A 21146-nucleotide genomic window follows, 5' to 3' on the forward strand; every position below is an offset into this window, starting at 1 on the left:
GTGGCCTTAATAGTCTGAACCCTGTTGTGATACAAAACAAGAAAAAAAGGTAATGATGTTGACACGCTTCAGTGTGTGTGACTGATGCCTGAGATATAGAGTTAGATGTTTTCACTGTCATTTGTAACATTAATAGTAGGCAGTTTTCTAATTAAATGGAGTTATGTAGCATATCTCAGGTTTCATCCAGCCAGTTATCAATTTAGATGATGAACTAGGAGGAGTCTCGGTTTAAGGCGTCTAATCATCTTAACACTGCTGTATGTAGTAAAAATAATAATTTATCATTCTTTATACATATTCTGATAGGACAACGTACTGCTGTAGCAGACTTACTGATATACTTATGAAATATTTCACTCAATGTAAAAGTTGTTTGATGTTGTAGAAAATATACATTTTTAAATGAATTATAATAAATTATTTTCATGTCTTACTTGAGAGTGAAAATGACAATTTAAAGCTGTCCAGCTGCTATTTGCTAATGTAATGTGTAAACAGCAGGTAAAATGTTTTTTTGCAAATTAAAAAATGAATGCACCTATATATTCAGTTTAAAACAAATATTATAATAGAAGGAACTACTCTACTGTGACTTGAAAATGAACACAAAACAGTGAGAACATACCTGTAAGCAGGAAAAATCCCAGTGTGAAACAATAAAGCCTCCTCATTTCTTTTCAGTCCTGTTTGCATTTACTCTGTGTTCTTCTTGTTGTATAATCCAGCTGAGCAGAAGGTATCAGTTGTTTGCACACGTACACAGATGGTGTCATCCCTTACAGGGAGCTTTTGTCCTCTGCAGTTCATTTATACATGGATTAGATTTCTCACACAGTTCCTTTTAGAGTCACTGCAGGTACTACGCAGTCAACAGGTACAATGTCAAGAATTGTAAAAAAAAAACAAAAAAAAAAAAAAACAAAAATCTACATTTAAATATTTCGTATTGTTCATGAATGTTATAAACTGTATTGAAAATGGAATTGATTAATGCTAGCAACCACACCTTACTTGTAAATCCCTGAAGAAAAATGGAAACTCAGTTCTTCATTTAGTTGATATGTTTTCAGTTCAAGCTAGATCAATTCATGACACAACGACAGATGATGCAGGGCATAAAAATACCGAAATTAGTCTTTAAAATGTTTTTGACTTTAGAGAATAAACTGCAAGATTACAAAGTCTCAAAATTCTCATTAAGATAAAAATAGACCTCAGTGTCCTCAATATTAGCCACAGACTTGAACGTATTAGTTTTGACAAGTTGTTGTTTTGTTTTATTTTTTTTATAAAATTTGACTATTTTTTCACAAAACAAGCAGTAAATGTCCACATTGCCCTTTTCTTCCCTACTTACAAATGAGGTGTAATACCACAGTGGCCTTAATTACATTTTTTTCCCAAATATTATATGATTTCTGATGCCAGGTTTCCACAGCACTATCCATACAATCTAATATAACTCAGGTGAAGTAAATCATTTCTGTTCCACTTTTCTCTCTCAATACAACTCTACCAGGCATCATAGTGTTTGTGCAGCATGTTAACCCAGTTATAAGTTCTCACAGTGGTTAGCTTCAACATTCAAGTATTGAGAGCAGCACTGTGGTGTAGTGGTTAGAGCTGTTGTTAAGAAAGGTCACACATTAAATTCCGGGGGCCAGCCCTTTCTGTGAGTTTACAAGTAATCCTCATATTTCAAAGACGTGCAGATCTGGTGGACTCCAAACTCAGTCTCCCTGTAAATGGTCTTTACAATGCAAATCTGTTTATTTTGATGTGATTTGTTGTTCCAGTACTGCCATCCTGAGAATCCAAACACAGATGAAAATGTAGTTTTTATACCCAGGGCTCAGCTGCACCTTTCTGGGAATGAAATCAAAAAACAAACAAACCAACCGCACATCTAAAGAACCAAAAAAATAGGACAAATATCAAAGGTTGGCACAACATAAAATGACCCTATAGGCCTGACCCTGTACTATTTATTAGTACTAAGGGGTATACCTGTATGTGGCTGCATAATTTGCATTTAACACACTTTGTCATGATAAATAAGAGAAAGACCTTCAATATGAATGATTAAGTGCCAGGTTTCTAGCTCTATGAACAGCCTTAACCACTGGCACACATCAATCCATGTCTCACTTCAAATACCATCAATATGTAATTCTGCTGGATCAGTATCAGTCCAATAGTTACGGTTTGTACTACTGTACAAATGAACTCCTCAGAGTCGGTGGTTATTTGTTTAAGCAGTGTATTCTTATTTTTACAATTTAGGGATACCTAATACCTGCATTAATCTTGTAAAATATTAGTCATATTTTAATCTAAGGTCAGACACACAAAGATGGTAAAACTGACTACACTTGTTTCTACTTCAGTGTGAGTATATTCATAATAATTAACCATATAAATTCACATGGGCATGAAAAACAAGGACAGCCAAGAACATTGCTAATGTGTATGACCTTGTTTATGTAGATTAAGCAATTAGGAGTAGAATTTTATTCAAATGAAATAAATCTTTAATTATTCTTGAGACAGGCTTAGTTTTCGTCAAAAAAAAAAAAAAAAGAATTCAGATGATATGACGACAAGGAATATGTTGGGTTTTTTTTGTCTAAATAGAATATAGAAGAGAACAAGACTGATGACAAGCATGATTGTAAAACATGTTATCAGGAGTTCATGTGATGAGCTTCATACAGGAGTGCAGGATCTCAAGGCCGTGTAATTCTCGAAGTTTGTTCAAATGTCTGGAAATGAAGACAAAAGACAAACACGGTGAAAGAGTGTTCAGTGGGTTTGCATTCAATTGAAACCAGGCTTTTCTGAATTTGTGAGCTTTGGAACTAAAGATCAGCACATCCTCCACACAGTCACAGAAGAGGTCTGTAGCCTGGAGCTAAAGAGGAAGAAAAAGACTGTTGCTGCTGTCTTCCATTATTTAGGATACTAAAACACAACAATTATGCTCACATAATCAGAGCGATACCACAGTACAGGATATGAAAGTTGGCCTACAGCAGCAAAACATCATTGTTCAGCTAGAATGTGATTAGATTGTATTTAACTCAACTTGGAGAGTAGAAATAAAAATGTGTTCACACATATGGAAATTGGAAATTGAAAATTATACCTTTTGTATTTTTTCACAATTTTATGAAAATATCCAAAAACTAAAAGATTGGTATCGAGAAACTAGTTGGCAGATAGATAATAGATATTGGGGGAAAAAAATCATTGGTTGTAGCCCAAAAATATATCTAAGCTGGCAGCAATGTTGATGGACTAAATTAACTAGTTTCATAAGATAAATCGAAACTTAAGACCAATTTTATGAAGTCAATATTGTCTCTCTCTCCCTTTTTCTTTCTTTCCGTCTTCCAAGACTTCCTTGACATGGTTTAGTATTCTGCTGGCTATCAGTCTATCTATCATGATTAAGCAGTAAACCAACAGCAAATATTAAGAAAGAGTGGTAAGGTTATAGCTGTCACTGTGTATTAGCACAGTCAGCCAATAATGGCATGCACAGAATGACTGTTGGGCCTCAGGCCGTTCAAATGGTGGAGACCACATGTTCTTTTTTATAGAGAAAAGACGTCCATTTCAATTCAGTCCTCCAGAATCCTTCACCTTTCACACCTGGGTGTACAACCCACCATGGGCTGTAACAACCAGCTTTTATTGGTCACTGTGTGACATGCGACGCAGGGTGTCACCAGACCAACTAAACCAGCGGTGCCCCTTTGTTCTCTCTCTTTCTGGCTCTTTCACCCAGCTGCGGGAGCACACCCTCTCTCTGGCCCAACTCTCTGTGGGAGCAACATGGCTCTCAGCACCACATTAGCACTGTTAATACCCGGAACCTCTTGTCTGCAGGTCTGCTCACAGCAGACAGCTGACCTGCACTCTTCCTTAACGGCAGCGTCACAAGTGCCTGTTTAAGACTAGTCAGGAGTGAACAAGTTTGATTTAGCACCAGCGGCCACGACACAGAGTCTGTCAGCTGATTTCTACAAACAACAGGAACCACAAAATAGAGTTAGCATCAAGCAGCTAACTTTGTAAGGAACAAAGGAGCAACCAGGGACTTCCTCACAGACACAGATGCCACACAGCCAGACAGGCCTAGACAGTACTGCTAAGTACAGAACAAAGAAACACACACTCTCCCTACCCTACATGGACCAGCATCTTGTGTAGTTTCTTTTGTTTAGGCCATGTGGTCCCAGCAGCCATTTTGAACCAGCCATTTTGCCCTTGTCTGTTTCATCACAGGCACACACACATGCACACACACACACCTGTATATAGTACAGCTCACTAGATCAGATATTGTATGTTTTACTTGTCTGATATTGTAAATAAATGCGTATGAGTATACCTGCTATTCTAATTATCGTTGCATAAGATTGAATGTTGCCACCGTCTACTCTGCACAACTGCAAATCCTACTAGTTATTCAGTTCATTACTTAGAGATCCAAATTAACAGTATATTTTGAGACTGTGTCAATGTTGACTGTCCTTCCTTGCAAAAGGTGGTTCCCGGAGGATAGCTTTAATATTATTATTAATTGATAACCTACCAATGCCCAACAACTGTGTAGCCTACATGTGTATGTATGTATGTGCGTGCGTGTGTGTGTGTGTGTGTGTGTGTGTGTGTGTGTGTGTGTGTGTGTGTGTGTGTGTGTGTGTGTGTGTGCGCACAAACAATAACAAGCTAACAATATGATAAACAATGTGTGAATACTGGAAATAACAAAATAACAAATAAATATTTGAATATTTCAGGCCAGCCTGGGCTAAAAAAAAATAATTTGGCTTCTTTAACCGGAGCCGTAACATCACATCAGCTCACTGTCAGTGTGGCATTTCGTCAGGTCTATCAATGCTCCTTGAGGCTAGTTTCTAGAATGTAATCAACAGCATGTGGTTTGTAGAGCGAGAGGGTACCTGGGCTCAGATCGACACAGCTTCCCCAGAGCAATCGCTGCATTTTGCTGCACAGCTGTCTTCTTTGCATCCCCTGCAGCATTGCGCAGCAGCCGTAGCACAATATCAGTGCCCAGCAGGTTGCTGGCAATTCCCTCCAACTCAAGGCAGTGGGCCAAGCAAAGGGCTGCATTTCCTGACACCATCTCATCACAGCTGGAATCCAGCAAATGACGTAAGATAGACAGTTCTGTGTTGAACAATAAATGAATAACAAATTAGAAGAGAATAGCAGAGTTAAATATATTAAACACACATGCACTGACATGCACTCTGTCACTGCACTCACACATGTGCACATGAATGTAGACACACACACACTTGGATTTGCATATTAGGTCAACCCCTAAAATATTATTCATGGACTAATGAAAGAGCTTGTTAAAGTACTGCTAACATGTCAATCATTTCTCACTTTTATCAGACTTCACCAGCTCCTCCCGTGCCAAATGACTGGCAGCAGTGCACACTGTCAGCGTCTTAATGGCATACTTGGTGGCAGTTGGCCCGCTTTTCTGGGTAGACAGACACATAAAATGGCATAGAAAAAGTAGAAAGTATGTTTGTAAACTCTAACTTTACACGCAGAGATCACACAAGGTATGAAGAAAAACTGACCTGTAATGGAATTATATCAGAAGTGTAAATGCGCAGTTACTTAAAATATAATCACATTCAGAAACATTAATGAGTATACAAATAAAAGTAGTCATATTTGTTGTTTGTAGATCATGATGATAGTGAATGTACTATGGGCTATGAAAGGCTATGAGCCAGGCAGTCAGAAAATCTGGTTTTGATTCTTTCTTTTTTGTTGTTGTTTATTTTTAGATTTTGTTAAAACGTAGCTTGTGAATACATTGCTGATCAGCAATCACTGCTATGTGTCAATGCAATGCTGGGGATGCAAGTGGCAGATATCTGGAGCTTCACAATAGCACATAAATGCACCACACAGTTATAGTGCGTTTATATCCAGTAGTTTTAATGTGGTACAGTGATGTGGTTACTGGAAATCCACATATACTTGCAACTGGTCAAAAATCAGGTTTCTCTTCTATCCCCAACCTGATTTTTCCCCCATGGTTTTCTTATTGCCTCTGCCAAGGAGGGACGGAAATGAAATATTTATGGTGTTGACATCAATAAGTTTGTACAATTTGGTGCAGATCCAGATAATAATCCAGATCTAGTGGAAGGAAACACCATCAGTATTTAGGAATGTTTACATCACTGTCATTCAATATTCAACTATTAAAATCACACAATAATAAAACCATGCAGCTGTCTTGCGTAAGGATTAAAAACAATGAATAGATAAAGCTATAATTGAGAACAAAAGACATGTAGGATTGTTTGGCTTTGGTGGAGGTATGTGCTCTACTGAGTGCCATTCTAGTTTTAACTGTATTAGTTGTGCTGTGTCACTCCTGAGGTCCTCACTTTTTGTGTGTGTGTGTGTAACAGCAGACTGACAGCACAGAGAGACGGAACATAGCAATGCCTTACAGTGTAAATGTGTCTTTAACAAGGTCAAGCCAAAAGTTCAGCTGTAGAAAACTGTTTATTTAGACTTCAAGAGGCTACTTTGTGTCAACTTCTCTCCTTTTAATCTGCCTTCTCAGCTGTTACTTTCCCTCTCCGAAGTTGTTGTCATGCACATATGCCCAAGTAAACAGGCGATCTGAAATGCTGGTTAATCATATGCATGGCCGATAAATCAGCCTTCTCCAGGAGATATCTAGCTGGGGAAATCAGGCGCCTCTAATCTCCATCCACAATTACAGAAATCAGGTTTCTTGTTTACATGACGTGTGAGAAATCAGAATCAGAACAATGAATCTGTTTAAAGGTGGTTGGGAAATGGAGCATCATTCCACAAGTAAGATACCAGTAAACTGATGTATTCACAGAAGCTATGTACCTTCAGCAACCGGCACATACTCCGAACCACATCCCCCTGGATAACATGGAGAACAGCCTCAGAGGACTGAGGGAGGACAGTGCTCAGCACACCTGTGACTCTCTAGAGGACAAAGAGGAATGTTGCTATTAGACAAGGAGATAACAGAAGATAAAGAGCAGAACAGCAGAGAAATACACAGAATGCCACAAAATCAAGAGACAACAGCTACAGCATAAAGAAAGCTATCAGTATAAAAGACAAGGAGAATAGGAGAGTGTGGTAGGAAAAAGATGGAGAATAGGAAAATTGAAAACTGTTGTTTCAAGACATGAAATCAGTCATTGCTATTGAGTGTCTGCAGTATGTACAGAGAGTGCATTGTAAAGATGGTGAGAAAATAGTGTGAAAACATGTTTTGAGTGAATATAAAACTATAGTTACCTTTTCAAGGACAGGATGATGAAAAAAAGATGAGAAGTACAAGTATAACAATAGAAGCATACCAATACAAGCATGAAATTTAGAGAAAGGTCACGCATGGGTGCTCGTTTTGTCTTGAATTACACATCATTACATACAGTAATTTGGGGGCATGATTTAGCCATCTGAGGGCACAAAGTAAATTGAGTGTATGAATTACCAAGTAGAGGGAGTGAAATGAGTATACTTAGTACGCAAATTAGTAATTTGAGAAAATTACTCGTAAGTGAAGGCAGAAATTATTAATTCGAGAGAACAATTTTTTTTTTTTAAAAAACACGCATCTATGGGACAGTTAAACTCCCACTTCAACCCATACATTTTTCAGTTGAGTGACACTGCAGTCATGTTCATAGCAGCAGCAGGCAGCCATTTTCACAAAATAGGCTCTGATTAACCCCCTGCATGCTGCCTACTCGGCAACAAAAGGCAGACACACAAAGTTAGTGACTAGCTAGTAAAGAAAACCAAACACCTAGCAGCTAAAGACCCAGATAAAAAATGGATAATGAAGACTTTCATTTATCAGGCAGCCAGAAACACATTGCTCCCTCTCAGCTACATTTTAAAGTGCAATGGTTGGTTAAAATGTTAGCCATAACAATTTAAAGACAATAATACTGTCAGGGTCATCAGGGCCGTCTGTCTATCAGCTTTTTATGGATTTCCTTTGCCCCCTTATGCCTAATTCTGATTAATGCAGCTTAAACATTTAAATTTAAATCTTATCACATTTTATCTCATGGCTGGTGGAAGGTGACCAGAGTGACAGCAAACATATCTGGTTGCTCCTCACACCTTCTCTCATCTTTTTTCTCAACTGAAAAAACAGCACTGCAGTGGATTTTGGCTTTATGACTTTGTTGTAACTATTATAATGCATAAAAGAGAAAAGAAAGTAAGCAAAGTCAAGACATGATAAGACAAGATAAGAAGTACAAAAACGAAGCTGGCATCAGATGAAAAAAGATTCGAAAGTGCCAGCCAGGCAATAAGTGAGCACTAAAACAGAGAAAAGAGACAGATGGGTGGACGTGTGGCACTCTGAGGGCATTGCATAGGCAGTATGAAACTGCTATAACAGCCATTAGCGCAGACAACAGCACCTGGAGCTAGAGCTTTAATCAACTGTAATGGCCCATATATAAGATCCTGTGAACATTGTGGATTGCTGTTACCGCCTTTTGGGGCCCACTGCCAGTGAGCTCACAAGCCCTAGAAAAGACCCATTACTCAAGACAAATGTCTAGCTACCTGAAAGAAAAGGCTTTTGCTTCATAGGATGTACACAAGTTTGGAAAACAAACAAGAACTTTTTAAAAATCTTTAAGGAATATTTGTCAAACTTTACTTAGTCCAACACAGTAATATAGCCAAACATGAAAACCTAATGGGTAAAACAAAGTAACTAAATATGTGATTAAGGTTTCCAAGTCCTACTATATGAATCTTTTTTCAGCCCTCCTGAGTTCTATAGTGTAGTGCTAAAGTTAGCTTCACTCACAGTTATTACTCCTCCGTCACTGTCCCTCAGCAGGCCCAGACAGCAGTCACAGAGTGAAACCGCATGCTCCTACAAAAAGGCAGAGACAGAAAAGTGGCCAAGCCAATTTTCATATATATGTCACCTCTGAATAGGTGACATCACACATCATGGTTCACACAAATGCTCCCATTGCTCCCCTTGTCCATTTACTTTTATTCGGTTTTTAGAATATGACTACAACTATTTTCAATTATTTTTACTAGTGAGGAGAGCATTTTCAATTACAATTTTTCTGCTTAAAAGTTATTTAAACTGGTCTTTCTTTTAAGGTTTAAGGCTTCAACCAGAATGACAGTTCAGCTTGACCTTGCCTAAGAAACATTATCATCATTAGTAATAATTTTATGTATTTATTTTTTTGCAAGAGCACTTGTAATATATGCTAATATACCTAGGCAGGTGTCATCGGACTTACCTGGATGACTGGAGAAGTCATGGTTGAAAGGCTGATGATCAGCCCAAGCATAGAGTAAAGGATCTCTTTGTATTCATATGCACTGCACTGCCTCTGCAATTAAAAGCAACAAATTCAGAGGTGAATAACATGTATTGCACTCTATATGCATGCAAATAGTATAAACAACACCAAAATATTTTCATACCATCCAGGACAGACGTCTCTTGGGTCTAATTGTGACATCAACACTATACTGAAGTGTTTTATCTCTTGTCTGAACATCAATGACTAACTCAAAGAATAAGCAACCTGCACTTTTCTGAACAGTCAGTTAGTAATCTTACTAACAATGGCAACCAGAAAGGCCTTCCAACATTCTGGATCATGAGCAAGTTTGTGACGGATGACGCCGTCTCGAGCCAGACAGCCAATGGCCAATATCAGTGATGGAAGGATATGATGATTGGTCATATTTCTCTGAAAAATAAGAAACAGATGTGTACATTTGCCCAGACACCCACACACACACACACAGCGTATGCAAATATCTACATATCTTACCAGCATTGTTGTAAATGGCACAATGACAGAGTCTGTCAACACATTCCTTAACTGAAAGCAAAATCTGTAAGAAAATATGAAAATATTTCTATTGTACATGTCAGACAAATATACTGTGTATAAAGGTGTATATGTATAAATATTCACAATGGTTAAAGATCTTAAAAATCTTAAAGATTCCACTATGAAACAGTAGTAGCACATACAGAACTTGTTACAAAGAGCACAAATGCTTGGGTGAGGTAGTGAGTGAGGTCAAGTTGAATCTTAAGTTCTTCACAGCTCAGCATGACACAAGTAAGTAAATCAAGAACTCTGTTAACTGAGCGGGTAAAATCTTCAAACAAAATCAGTGGTGTAGTTGATGTCAGTGGTTAAAAAGAATTCATTCTTATGTCTCTGAAGTTTCTAATTCCTCCACTTCACAGGCAATAAAAGACAGATGGATTTGCTGTGTTCTTTGTTTCTACACACCTCAATCCAGCTGCCATTGACTTATGACTAAAAACAATATAGGATATATATATATATATATATACAAACAATATGCCATGTATATTTAGTGTTCGATACATAAATGCATGTGTGAAAATCTGTATACATTCTGTACATGTTTTACCAGGAAGAGATTTGAAAGATTTGGAATTTGGACCAGTTGTCTTAATTTTCACCCTGAAACAAAAATATCCATGAAACACCAACATTGATCCAGTTGAGCTTCTACAACGAAGAGAAAACCTCCGTAGGATATAACACGTTTTTGTTGAGTAACTCTCTTTGAGCTATAGACAGGGAAAATTGATCTCCCCATTTCACTGCTTGACACCTCGACTTATTTCCTGCTGTGTTCGAGAGCCTGGGTTGTCCTTTCATGTTTATTTTCATGAGGCGCTAGAAAGGGAAGCAGTTTTAGAACGGCCTTTTGCCTTCGAGTGACATTAACACTTGGAAAGCACATGCTGATTTATTAAAGACGCCACATTTCCCATTTCTCAGGGGACCTCTCCTCACGTGGGTGGATTTTAAAGTGCTTTTAATATATATGGATATGATTTACAGTATGGGAGGATAATAGACTGTCTTGTGGATCATATTCTGAATTCTGTTGTTGAGTATCTGGAAATATATATTTCCCCGTCCAGATATGAAAACAATCACTTTTTAAGGAGTGAGGAGAATACTGTATTATGTTTGGCTGTGTATCATATCTTTAATACTTGTCTTCTGCTGCAAAGTTCTCCAGAATGTTGACCGCTGTGTTCTCCTGCTGCTGATTTGGCTGTGAGATGCACACCATGAGGTTCCTCACTAACCTTTAAACCCAGATTAAGAGTAGAGTGAGATAAAGACATACAGTAGATAGGGAAATAGAAGAGATAAATACAAAGAAATAGTGAATTAGCCATTTTGCAAAATGACATGTTCTTAATGAATATTATTAAGATTTCAATTAATATTCTGTACGTTTGTACTCGTTCTTCCTAATTTTCTAAAAATTCAATTAGCTGCACCTCAGATATTATCAAACATAACGATAATAAGAATTCATTTGGGCCACTCGGTGTCATTTTAAAAACTCTGTAGCAAGCAAAGCAATTAACATATATAAAAAATGAATGACCATCTGACCTAAAGTCCCTCCAATGATTTTAATATGGGGACAAAATGTAATTTTAAATACCTATTGGGATGGGAGAAGGTAAAAGAAAAAGTATTATAAATAATTAGGTTAATTAGGACATACAGAAATCCAACCATCTCTTACTCTGTCTATGTAATTCCATTCCTGCAGTTATTGCTCTTTTAAGTTGCATGGGATGAAACATAAAGAAATGTCTTACATGTGCACATTCAGGCTGTCAATGGCCAAACGCCTGCTGTGTGGCATCTGTGAGTACATACATAGTAATGCCAGACATTCTTTCCGTACTGCAAAATGCTCTGATGTTACTAAGTCAATAGTGGCTTGTCTGGTGACTGGGCATGTCATCAACATCTTCTGGTTTTCATCTGAAAGCAAAAGAAGACAGGGTATGTACAACAAATGAGTTCACTGGACACAGTGCCAAGTTATATTCCCACGGAACAACAACCTATGCTGCACTGAAGATATGCTTTGTTGCTCATATGGTATTGACATATACATATTGTGAATAGCTGTGTAAACAAATTATCTCAGTTGGCACAAACAGCTTAGTGTCTGAAGCCAAATAGCTCGTGTGATTCAAAGACAAATGAAGGCATGACGAAAGAGAAGGCTTAAGTATCTCACTGACGAGCTGTGTCGTAATAACACAATGCCACAATAGAGGATTAATACCTCCACCAAGAAGGTTATGTTCTCATGTTTTTGATTGTTTGTTTGTTCAAAAAGATTATGAGATAGGACATTTTTCGACACTTTCATCAAATTCTCATGAAAAGATGTATGGATCTCGATGTAAGAAATCTGACAATCTATGAGTCTATAATTTGTTGTAGACATGTCGGATTGTTTTGCCTTAGCACAGGTATGCAATCTACCGAGTCCCGTTCTAGCATAAGTATTTCAGTTATTTAATTATTTTGTGCTAAATCAATGAGAGCCAACTGTTACACAGTCAAAGACAGAAAATGAAATGTGACTCAATGATCTACATACCATTTCCACAGCAAATAACCCTCCATAACTTCAGAACAGACACACATAACTGCTGGCTGTCTGGACCCTTTGTATTCGGCAACAGGCAACTGTGGAGAAAATAAACTTAGTGATCTTAGCTTAGTTCTACTCTAATTGACAAACCATAAATCAAAGTGAATTATTACTGTTACATAATGAAACTCTTTCCTGTTAGAATGTATCTTAGCACAGCACAATATGGAAGTATGGAAACAAAACTGAAACTACAAAAACAGGATATAACACAACAAATGATGATAGGCCATCGGTCACATGTCACCTGGGAAGTCATACTGTATGTTTTCCCACTGAGGTGTTTGCAATTGACACATCGCAACTGTCTCTGTCACAACAAAGCTTGTATGTGCTGCTACATGTTGACAGAAGGTTATAGCCTGATTTCTTATCCGAATATGTTTGAATTGAATTATATAATAGCCATCTCAAAAACACTTTTTATTTCTTTTTATAGACCTGTACTGTAGGTTTATTAGGTGAGGGGCACTATGGATGACTTCTTCTTACTTTGATCAGGACCTGGCAATGACACTGGCCTTCTCTGCTACATGGCTCACATAGATTCTAGTTGGTTCATCTGGCTCACAGCAGTATCCTTATTGGCTATTTTTAATCAAACTCAGACTGCAATTTCTCTGTACCCTCCACCTCCCAGACACAGTGTTGTAACTTGAATAATGACAGTGCTAACAATGGACAGCATGGAAAGTATGTGACAAGTTAATAATAACCTTAGTGATCTGACATGAGGGAGTCATAATTTGCATCTTGTACGAAAACACCCCCTCTTTCTGGGACAAAACACAGAGCCTTTGATCATTTCAGCACTTGTCTCGGTCTCCAGTGTGATCATCTTTTCCTCTTTGGGCTATCACACGAACAACCAGTGAGAGAGAGAGGGGGCGAAGAATGATCTCACTAGTTTAGGCCATCATTGTTTCTGTATGCCCCTGTCTGTGGGTCCATCTGTCAGAGCTCCTCTGAGGGCTGACAGCTACCTCTCCCTCTGGTCTCCTTACCTCCTCACCATGTCATTGCTGCTGATGATACTAAAGCCATTGTTCAGTCTGAAAAGGGTCTGGCCTGTACCTGTTAGAAGAGAACAGTAGATAGTGTAAGAGGACAAAAAACTATACAGTACGTCATCACCAGGTAGCCTCCAGGTTTTAGAGAAACAAAGCACCACTCTTTCAGTTTAACTTTCCTTGTTCACTGGTTTAAAGTCAAGGGCATGATAGAAAAGAATAAATAAAGTATGTTGAGAGTGTGAGGTACAGTGAGGAAGGTCTATTTTCCACGAATAATGAGTTGGAGTATAAAAAAGTAGAGCAGAGCACTGAGAGAGTACTTTTAGGGGCAAAAGCTTGTAATGTCAGCCCTGCTGAGATCCTTTCAGTTGTGAGTTATGTAATGTTTGCCCTTTTCAGTTGAATGGCACTGTGAGACAGGCATTATATCATTTGACAGTATACTTTTATTCATCTAAATGAAGAAAAAGAGGAATTTGATAAGAAATGTTTGCCATTCTGCAGAGGACAGCCAGAGCAAAAAATATGGTGTATTACAAATAAAAATACAGGTCAAAACAAAAATAGAAAGTTAGCATTACACTATAATTTAAGTCTTCTTTTTTTCTTTTTCTGTTTTTTTTTTTTTTTACAGCTTTATGGTTTGCTCAAGGACAAGCTTTAAGATTCACTCATCTTTTCCAGCTGTGTGGTCAAAGTACCTGTAGTTATACACGGCCTGTATGAGGGAAGCAATGGGATGGAGCATGTCAGTACTTCTTCCTTAGCTGAACTATAACAAAATAAATACTGAGAGGGCCATTGACCTTGATAACTGTTAATCTATTTTATAAAAAGCTTCAGCCTTTTGGCAACCGCTAAAAAAGAGTTCTGTTTGCCATGTGGGGTTTCAAAGTCATTTGCTGGATCAAAAACATTCACAAAAATATCAGCAGCTGACAGAGGAGGGGTCAACAACCTGGTGAAGAGCAACTGCTGTCTGTCTACAATGGCCTCTTTTCATACAATAGACGACTTGGTAAACAAATATCAGTTACTTTTGTACCACCATTATAAGTTGGGTGCACGCAGTGAAATATCTCATGTCTATCAAATGTCCCACTTTGACAGCACAAGCTCACAATTCTTTTGCCATGTGCTGAGAAGATTTTGGGCTGCAAGTGTATGCTCCTGCCTAGTCTGTTTGTACCAATTCACCTGAAACTACTGTGCCAGAACCACACTAATGCACTGACATGATTTGTCTTCTGCAAAAGTTTCCATGATTATGGTGCGGTATGGCATTTGTTGTAGTACTTTTATGAACAGCTATAGTGTGTAATAAGTTTTATGAGATCTTTTTTGCTCTTGCTTGAAATTCCAGGTCTACTGACAGTAGCTCATTCTTGCCCTGAAATATATACAAGTTTTGATCATCTCTGGCATGTTCCAGGGCTCTCGTCCATCCAGAGGACTTCAGGCTACCGTGTCATAATTCTACAGAACCAACAGACAGACAGGACAGGTTCCACCATTCACTAGCTACAGACTCTAAATCTGACAGGGTTGAGTACAGGCATGGCACTAAGGTTATGGAATGGACACCAGCTATCACGGATGTTTCATTTAATTGCACCCAAAATAGCTCCAGAAGACTTAATAGTGTTTTCTGTCGTGCCACAATAACCGTCCTCTTTACTTGCTCTCGACACCAAATGCAACTGATACCTGCACAACCCTCTACCTAGGCTAAAAGCTAGCACAGTATCTTAGCATTAGTCATTTTATTTTTAAATATTCATTCATTCATTTTTCATAACAACATTACTTAGCTGATGGAGCAGCTGTCATTTCTACCCACTCAGCAGTTCAGCAACCAAATTACATCAGCAATGGCAGGCCATGGGAATGTCTAAGTCTGCTAATTGAGATAATCAGAATCACAAATCAAATCACACCAGCCAGGAAACTGTTTAGGTGAAAATTTTTTGCATTACATAGTGTAACAGAATATATACGCCTGTCCTTAGCACAGTGGATCAGCAGGCAGCACTTAGGTTTTGCTCTTCAATGTGGCTTCATAGCCTATGTTGCTCACTATGACGAGCAAATGGAGCATGAAGAGAAACCAGTGATGTACAGCATAAGGTTTCCCCTCTCTTCCATTGTCACAGAACAATGCTGTGCCCTAAGATGTTCGCTGGGTGTACTAACTGCATCAAATCTCTTTTTCTCCTTCAAGTCTTCTTAACCACTCTGCCCTGAAGGCTGATCTCTTGCAATCATTTTAGCGATAAAACTAGGGAATAGATAGACAAGTGAAGCAGGTTATTGGGGAAAGAGTGGGCAAAAAGAGATTAGAGGAGGAAGATAATTGTGCAAAGCTTCTCCCTGAACGACCCTCACAGTCAGTAACTGCTTGTAAGAGAAGCTCCAATCCTCCGCGGTAGAAGAGGGGCATCTGGCCGGGCCTTGACAGCTTCTCAAGAAGCTGAGGCACCGTTCTGGCCTTCACCTCTCCCTTGTCAAACTCCTCCCTCGCATTCATCTCCTGATTCTCTCTCTCCGCTTCCAAACCTACCTGGATCAGGTATTCTGCATGAAGAAAACAAAGAAGATAAAAGAAGAAAAAGCAAACCAATCTGACAGAAAGTTATTCCAAAACAGTAACTATAGCTGCACTGTAATGTGGGGCATATTTGGCAGAACATTTGCTGCAATGTACTGTATAAATGTTTCATGGAATAATAATGAAACTGAATCTCATGGAACATTGTGACATGATACATGGCCAATGAGGATAGTTCTCACAAAAACATCAAAGTTTTCCTGATCTAATCCCTGAAAAACCTTTTTTTTCTTTACCTTTTACCATCTTCTCCCTTCCAGGTTCAATTTCCACTATCTTTTCAAAGCAGTGTCTGGACTGAAAAAGAGAAAAAAAAAAAATGTTTTGTTAATGGTTACACGATGTGCTTCAGTGGTCTCTTCTAGACCCATGGAACTTAATATTATCTTCACCACACCAAAAGCCTTCGGTATCTCAGCACAACAATGTGGTATATAGAAAACTATGATGCACTTTGCAACAATTTTATTAAATGAAGATTTTTACCAGATAAAACGAATATTATATTATATGCTCTTAACATGCTCATACTTATTAACTTTGTTGTCTATTTAAGCCATACAACTTACATAATGTAGCCATGTCTCTGCTATACTTAGATAATTCGCCAAGTGTAATTATCTATACACATGAGTGATGAGTGAAAAAAAACTAGTGATTAAATGTTAGGAGATAATTATACTTGCCTCATTATATTTCTTCAGTTCCATAAATGCTTTGCCCATGTGTACATAAGCCTTTATGCACCTCTCATTACACTGATAGAGAGAAAATGATTATGTATGTGTATTAGTTAAAGCGCTTTTGCAGCACATCTACATATAATGGTCATTTAATGCTTCTGCATTGATAACACTTGCATAGTAAGAAGGAAATATTCAATCTGAATGTCACAGACGTACTACACTATAGAGGGTATAGAGCACATGTATCATCCAAAACTAGCCTAGGACTTGCATTGTAAACCTGCATTTAGCTTGAGAATCCTAAAGACAATATATCTCCAAAAAAAATTAAATTAGGAGGAACTCATAAACACTGTTATTTTTATGCACTTAAATGTTCTCTTCACAACACAATGTTCACAATCTTCTCTTCAGAGAATATTTTTGCACTGCTGATGGCCTGTATCCTGCACATATTACTGTTTGTTTGAGTGCAGTACAGAAAAAAGCATAGCCCACTGTTATCCATGCTCCCATGTTCATATAGAACAGTGCCTCAGATGACACTATGAGATGACAAATGAGACAGCGACTGACTGACCCAAGTCATCAGCCAGGTCTTACCTTCAGGGCCCATTCACAGTCACTGATGGCTTCTTTGTACTTTCCCAGCTTGATGTAGGCCTAAATAGATTTAAACATTAGACAGTAACTGGGCATCAAACACTGACAAAAATAAAATAAATCTGGCTTCACAAAGTAAATACTGTGATTTAGTAGTGTAGCATTGTTTAATATACCACAGAGCAGACTTTCAAGATGCTGGGTCTTTGGAAGGGAACATATTGACCGTACAATTAACTTAACTACATGTGGGCATAATCATACTGAAATTAAAATCAATAGATGGCAGCCTGACCTCTGTGAAACTAAATGTTCCATAATTTTTTCACAGTGATACGCACACTTGCAAGAAGCTCCACTTTGATTTCTTCTGAGAATCAAATAATTATTTGTTACTTTTGCCTTAAATCTTATTGTGATCAACCCAATTGTACAACATTTAAAAGATGAACAACATAGGTTGAAGATATTCACTTGTGCTCGGTTGGTGTACAATGGCTGCATGTCCCGTAGTTCATCCAAGCCATCACTGTAATACTTCACAGCAGTTTCATAGTCGCCTTGAGCATACGCTTCATTCCCCTTGTCTTTGAGTGCTGCAGTGACATTACACAGTACCACAGTTAAAAGGGCATGTTGCTAACAGAGCCCAACAGAGCACAAATTTCAGCAAATTATTCACCTCCAACAACATCTTTAAGGAACAGAGAACTACTTACCAGTTGCCTTTTTCTCTTTAGCAATCCGCTTTATCCTCCTGTCTTCAGCATCTCTCTCCATAATCTTCATGAAACTCTCTGCTCAAAAAAAATGTCATTAGACAGTATTTCACATTGTGAAATATATTAATTTTAACTTCAAGTTCTCCATCATCAGAGCTTTGTCACACATTTTAAATAAGGGAAATCCAATCATCAATTACCAATCTCATAAAAATTAAAGTTACATATGCAGTTTCAAACTAGGTTTAAAGTCATTTGTGATTGTTTATGCAAAAATGTTCTGCCAAAGACAGATATTGCTCCAAGTCCAATGTAATAAATATCAGTTGGACGTAATCTAAACACTGTTTCACTGTCTTCTCAGCCTCAAGCAGAATTAATTTTCTTCCTGACTTTGTGAAGTAAATGTACAATGTGTTAACTTCAGTGTTTGTGGTTTCACACATGTAGGTGTGAAAGGTTCATGCATTTGTTATTGATGTTGTTACTGATGAGTTTCACTTCTGGAAGAATTGAAAAGAAGTGTTGATTTGAGGAAAAGTTATTTTACATGAAATACCACATTCATAGTACAGGGGCGAATATGATGTGTATTTAAGAAAGTAAAATACCACCTTTTAAAATCACCATAGTGACTTCTCAGTGTGTACAGTAAATGTACTGCACACTAACCTAGAGGTGGCTCCTACTTGCTTGGCTTCTGCCACATTGTCCAGTGTTTGAGGGCACAAGTATTTCTATGAGGTTGAACCTTAGTAAATACTACAAGTCTCCAACCCATTAAACATTGTAGCACTCCCTAGACAAACAAATCAACAAAAACATGTCAGTCATGTCCAGTGATTCATATCCTCTAATCCATAGCAGTGCACTCCTCACCATGACACGCTGGCAGTTTGATAAGGGAGTGAAGACTTCACTTCCCACTCTTATCAAACCTCTGTCAACAAAACTGACAAATATTGCACAAAATAAGAGGGTATCTGCACTGGTCTGAGCATGCAAGACAGCAGGTAGCGCAAAACATGGTCAGGTCACTTTAATGCCAAAGACACACCTTGAGCTGCATCTCTCTTTCTACTATAGTGCAGAGTGAGTCACCCACCTGACAAACAGGCACAGTTGATTTAAAAAAAAAAAGAAAAAAAAGAAAAAGAAAAACCTCAATGTCATGCCTGAGGTAAATTTCAATGCAGCAACATAAAAACACTAATCCTATGTAACACAGGAGTGGTAGACTACAAATAAACCTCTTTGCCCCTTATAAAATCTGTTTCAAGTTGTACTCAAAAGACTGACTCACGTAAGTCAGGACATGGTACTATATAGGCAAGGCTGTTGTTATTCACACCAGCTGCTGAGATCCCAAGTGAAAGGGGCTGCATCTTTTACAGCTGTGCTTGTTCAGGCAGTCCATAGTCTCAGAAAATATACAGAGCAGTAAAGCACATCAAAAACATTTAGCCACATCAAGTTCTTCACTATTTTCTTTATCTTTATCTTTGAAGAAAATGAATATATACATTTTGTTAGTTTTTTTGTTCAGTTAATAAGAACCTTTTCTTACCATAGGCACTGAGGACAAAAAAATCTGCTTAAACATTGTTTCAATTCATTGCAAGGGACAACCACAGAGATATTTATTTTCATTGTTGCTCACCTGGACCTTCGTTCTGCGGACTCTGTAAAATGGGAAAAAAATGTTTAGAAGAATGTTAAGAAAAAGTGCCTTAGTTTTCACTACTTACTGTATCTCTGTGTCCTTCTTACAGGACAAGAAGGGACAAAGTAGACAACATAACAAGAAGTTGTTGGTTGTTTATATGTGTTTGAGGGACAGAAACAGCAAGAGAGAGAGAGAGGTACAGACAGTGAGAAAGACTAAGACAGACAGAGAGCGAGAGCAGGCGTGCAACTGTGCGTGAATGACTTTGTGTGCATGTCTTTACAAAGGAAGGCTTGAGTGGTGGCTTTGTGTTGATTGTAGTCTTGTTGACTTTTGTCCTATAAGGTTCATTCAAGGCAGCAATGTGGGAATCAGCTTCTTCTATTGCTTTTTGCTGGACTGTGACATCATAAGACTTGAGATTCTTCACAAGCTCACCTGAAAAGAAGATTGGTGATTTATTTTACTACTTTAATTCAAGTTCAGCAACTATAATAATCACATATGTTGCAAAATGTTCATCTTACCTATACATTTTGTGTATCAATTTTGTTTATTGTTCATTGACCTGATTAAAGTTTCAAGTAGGGTTTCAACTAACGACTTTTATTATAGATTAATTGCTCAGTTGTTTAGAGGACTATATATGCTCTTCATAATTTACTACATTCCAAAATTATTTCTTTAAATGTCTTGCTCTGACTGACCGATAGTCCAAAACCCAAAGATATTTAGTTTATTATCATGTATGAATATAAAATCTTCACATTTAAGAAGCTGGAACCTGCAAATGTGAAAAATGATTTAAGTGATTAATCGACCATTAAAATAGTTGCTGTTTAATTTTCTATAGTTCGACGAATGATTGCAGCTCTCCATGCATATTTTGCATATATTGTGACCTGCTGTATTTGCATATAGCTTATACTGTATGTCACAATATACAAACTACCTGGTAACCAAATAACGTTATTAATTTCCAACAACTTAATGAAAGTGGACATTACACTATACAACAAAACAGCTCGTCCCCAATTGTATGGTTTTTACAATGTATATATTGACCATTAGCTTCAGGGAAAAAAACATCAATAACTTAAATGAGCTGGCAAATGTTTTTAACAGCCATATGGTGAAACAATACCTGACTGTCCCAATGATAAAGTTAAAAATGTCATGAACGTTAACTTATGTGGTATCCTATTTAAACACGGACGATCCTTCATCTGCTCGTTTAACCAACGCTAGCTA

General features: G+C 37.8%; 1 protein-coding gene across 1 annotated transcript; it reads right to left on the reverse strand.

The window, feature by feature from the left end:
* Positions 1–2624: 2624 nt before the first annotated feature.
* LOC111228058 (tetratricopeptide repeat protein 12-like) lies at positions 2625–20261 on the reverse strand. Its single transcript, XM_022753843.1, has 20 exons — positions 20179–20261; positions 19890–19911; positions 18227–18304; positions 17982–18103; positions 17508–17567; positions 16905–16976; positions 16455–16515; positions 15996–16184; positions 13602–13671; positions 12544–12632; positions 11744–11912; positions 11120–11215; positions 9903–9966; positions 9690–9818; positions 9360–9452; positions 8903–8971; positions 6937–7038; positions 5428–5527; positions 4974–5202; positions 2625–2765 (listed from the first exon to the last, which is right to left on the reverse strand). Exons 3-20 carry the CDS (start codon positions 18294–18296, stop codon positions 2696–2698), a joined length of 1854 nt encoding a protein of 617 aa, XP_022609564.1. The 5' UTR covers positions 18297–18304; positions 19890–19911; positions 20179–20261; the 3' UTR covers positions 2625–2695.
* Positions 20262–21146: the final 885 nt, after the last annotated feature.

The sequence above is a fragment of the Seriola dumerili genome, unplaced genomic scaffold (assembly GCF_002260705.1).
Source record: "Seriola dumerili isolate Sdu_G_001 unplaced genomic scaffold, Sdu_1.0 BDQW01000199.1, whole genome shotgun sequence".
Taxonomy (NCBI): Eukaryota; Metazoa; Chordata; class Actinopteri; order Carangiformes; family Carangidae; genus Seriola; species Seriola dumerili.

Coding starts and splice junctions, on each gene's coding strand:
- LOC111228058 (XM_022753843.1), bottom strand. CDS start 18,296: ATGAAGATTATGGAGAGAGATGCTGAAGACAGGAGGATAAAGCGGATT. Junction 17,568..17,981: donor TGTACACCAACCGAGCACAA/GTGAATATCTTC, acceptor AAATCTATTTAG/GCCTACATCAAGCTGGGAAA. Junction 9,453..9,689: donor AGGCCTTTCTGGTTGCCATT/GTTAGTAAGATT, acceptor TTTTAATTGCAG/AGGCAGTGCAGTGCATATGA.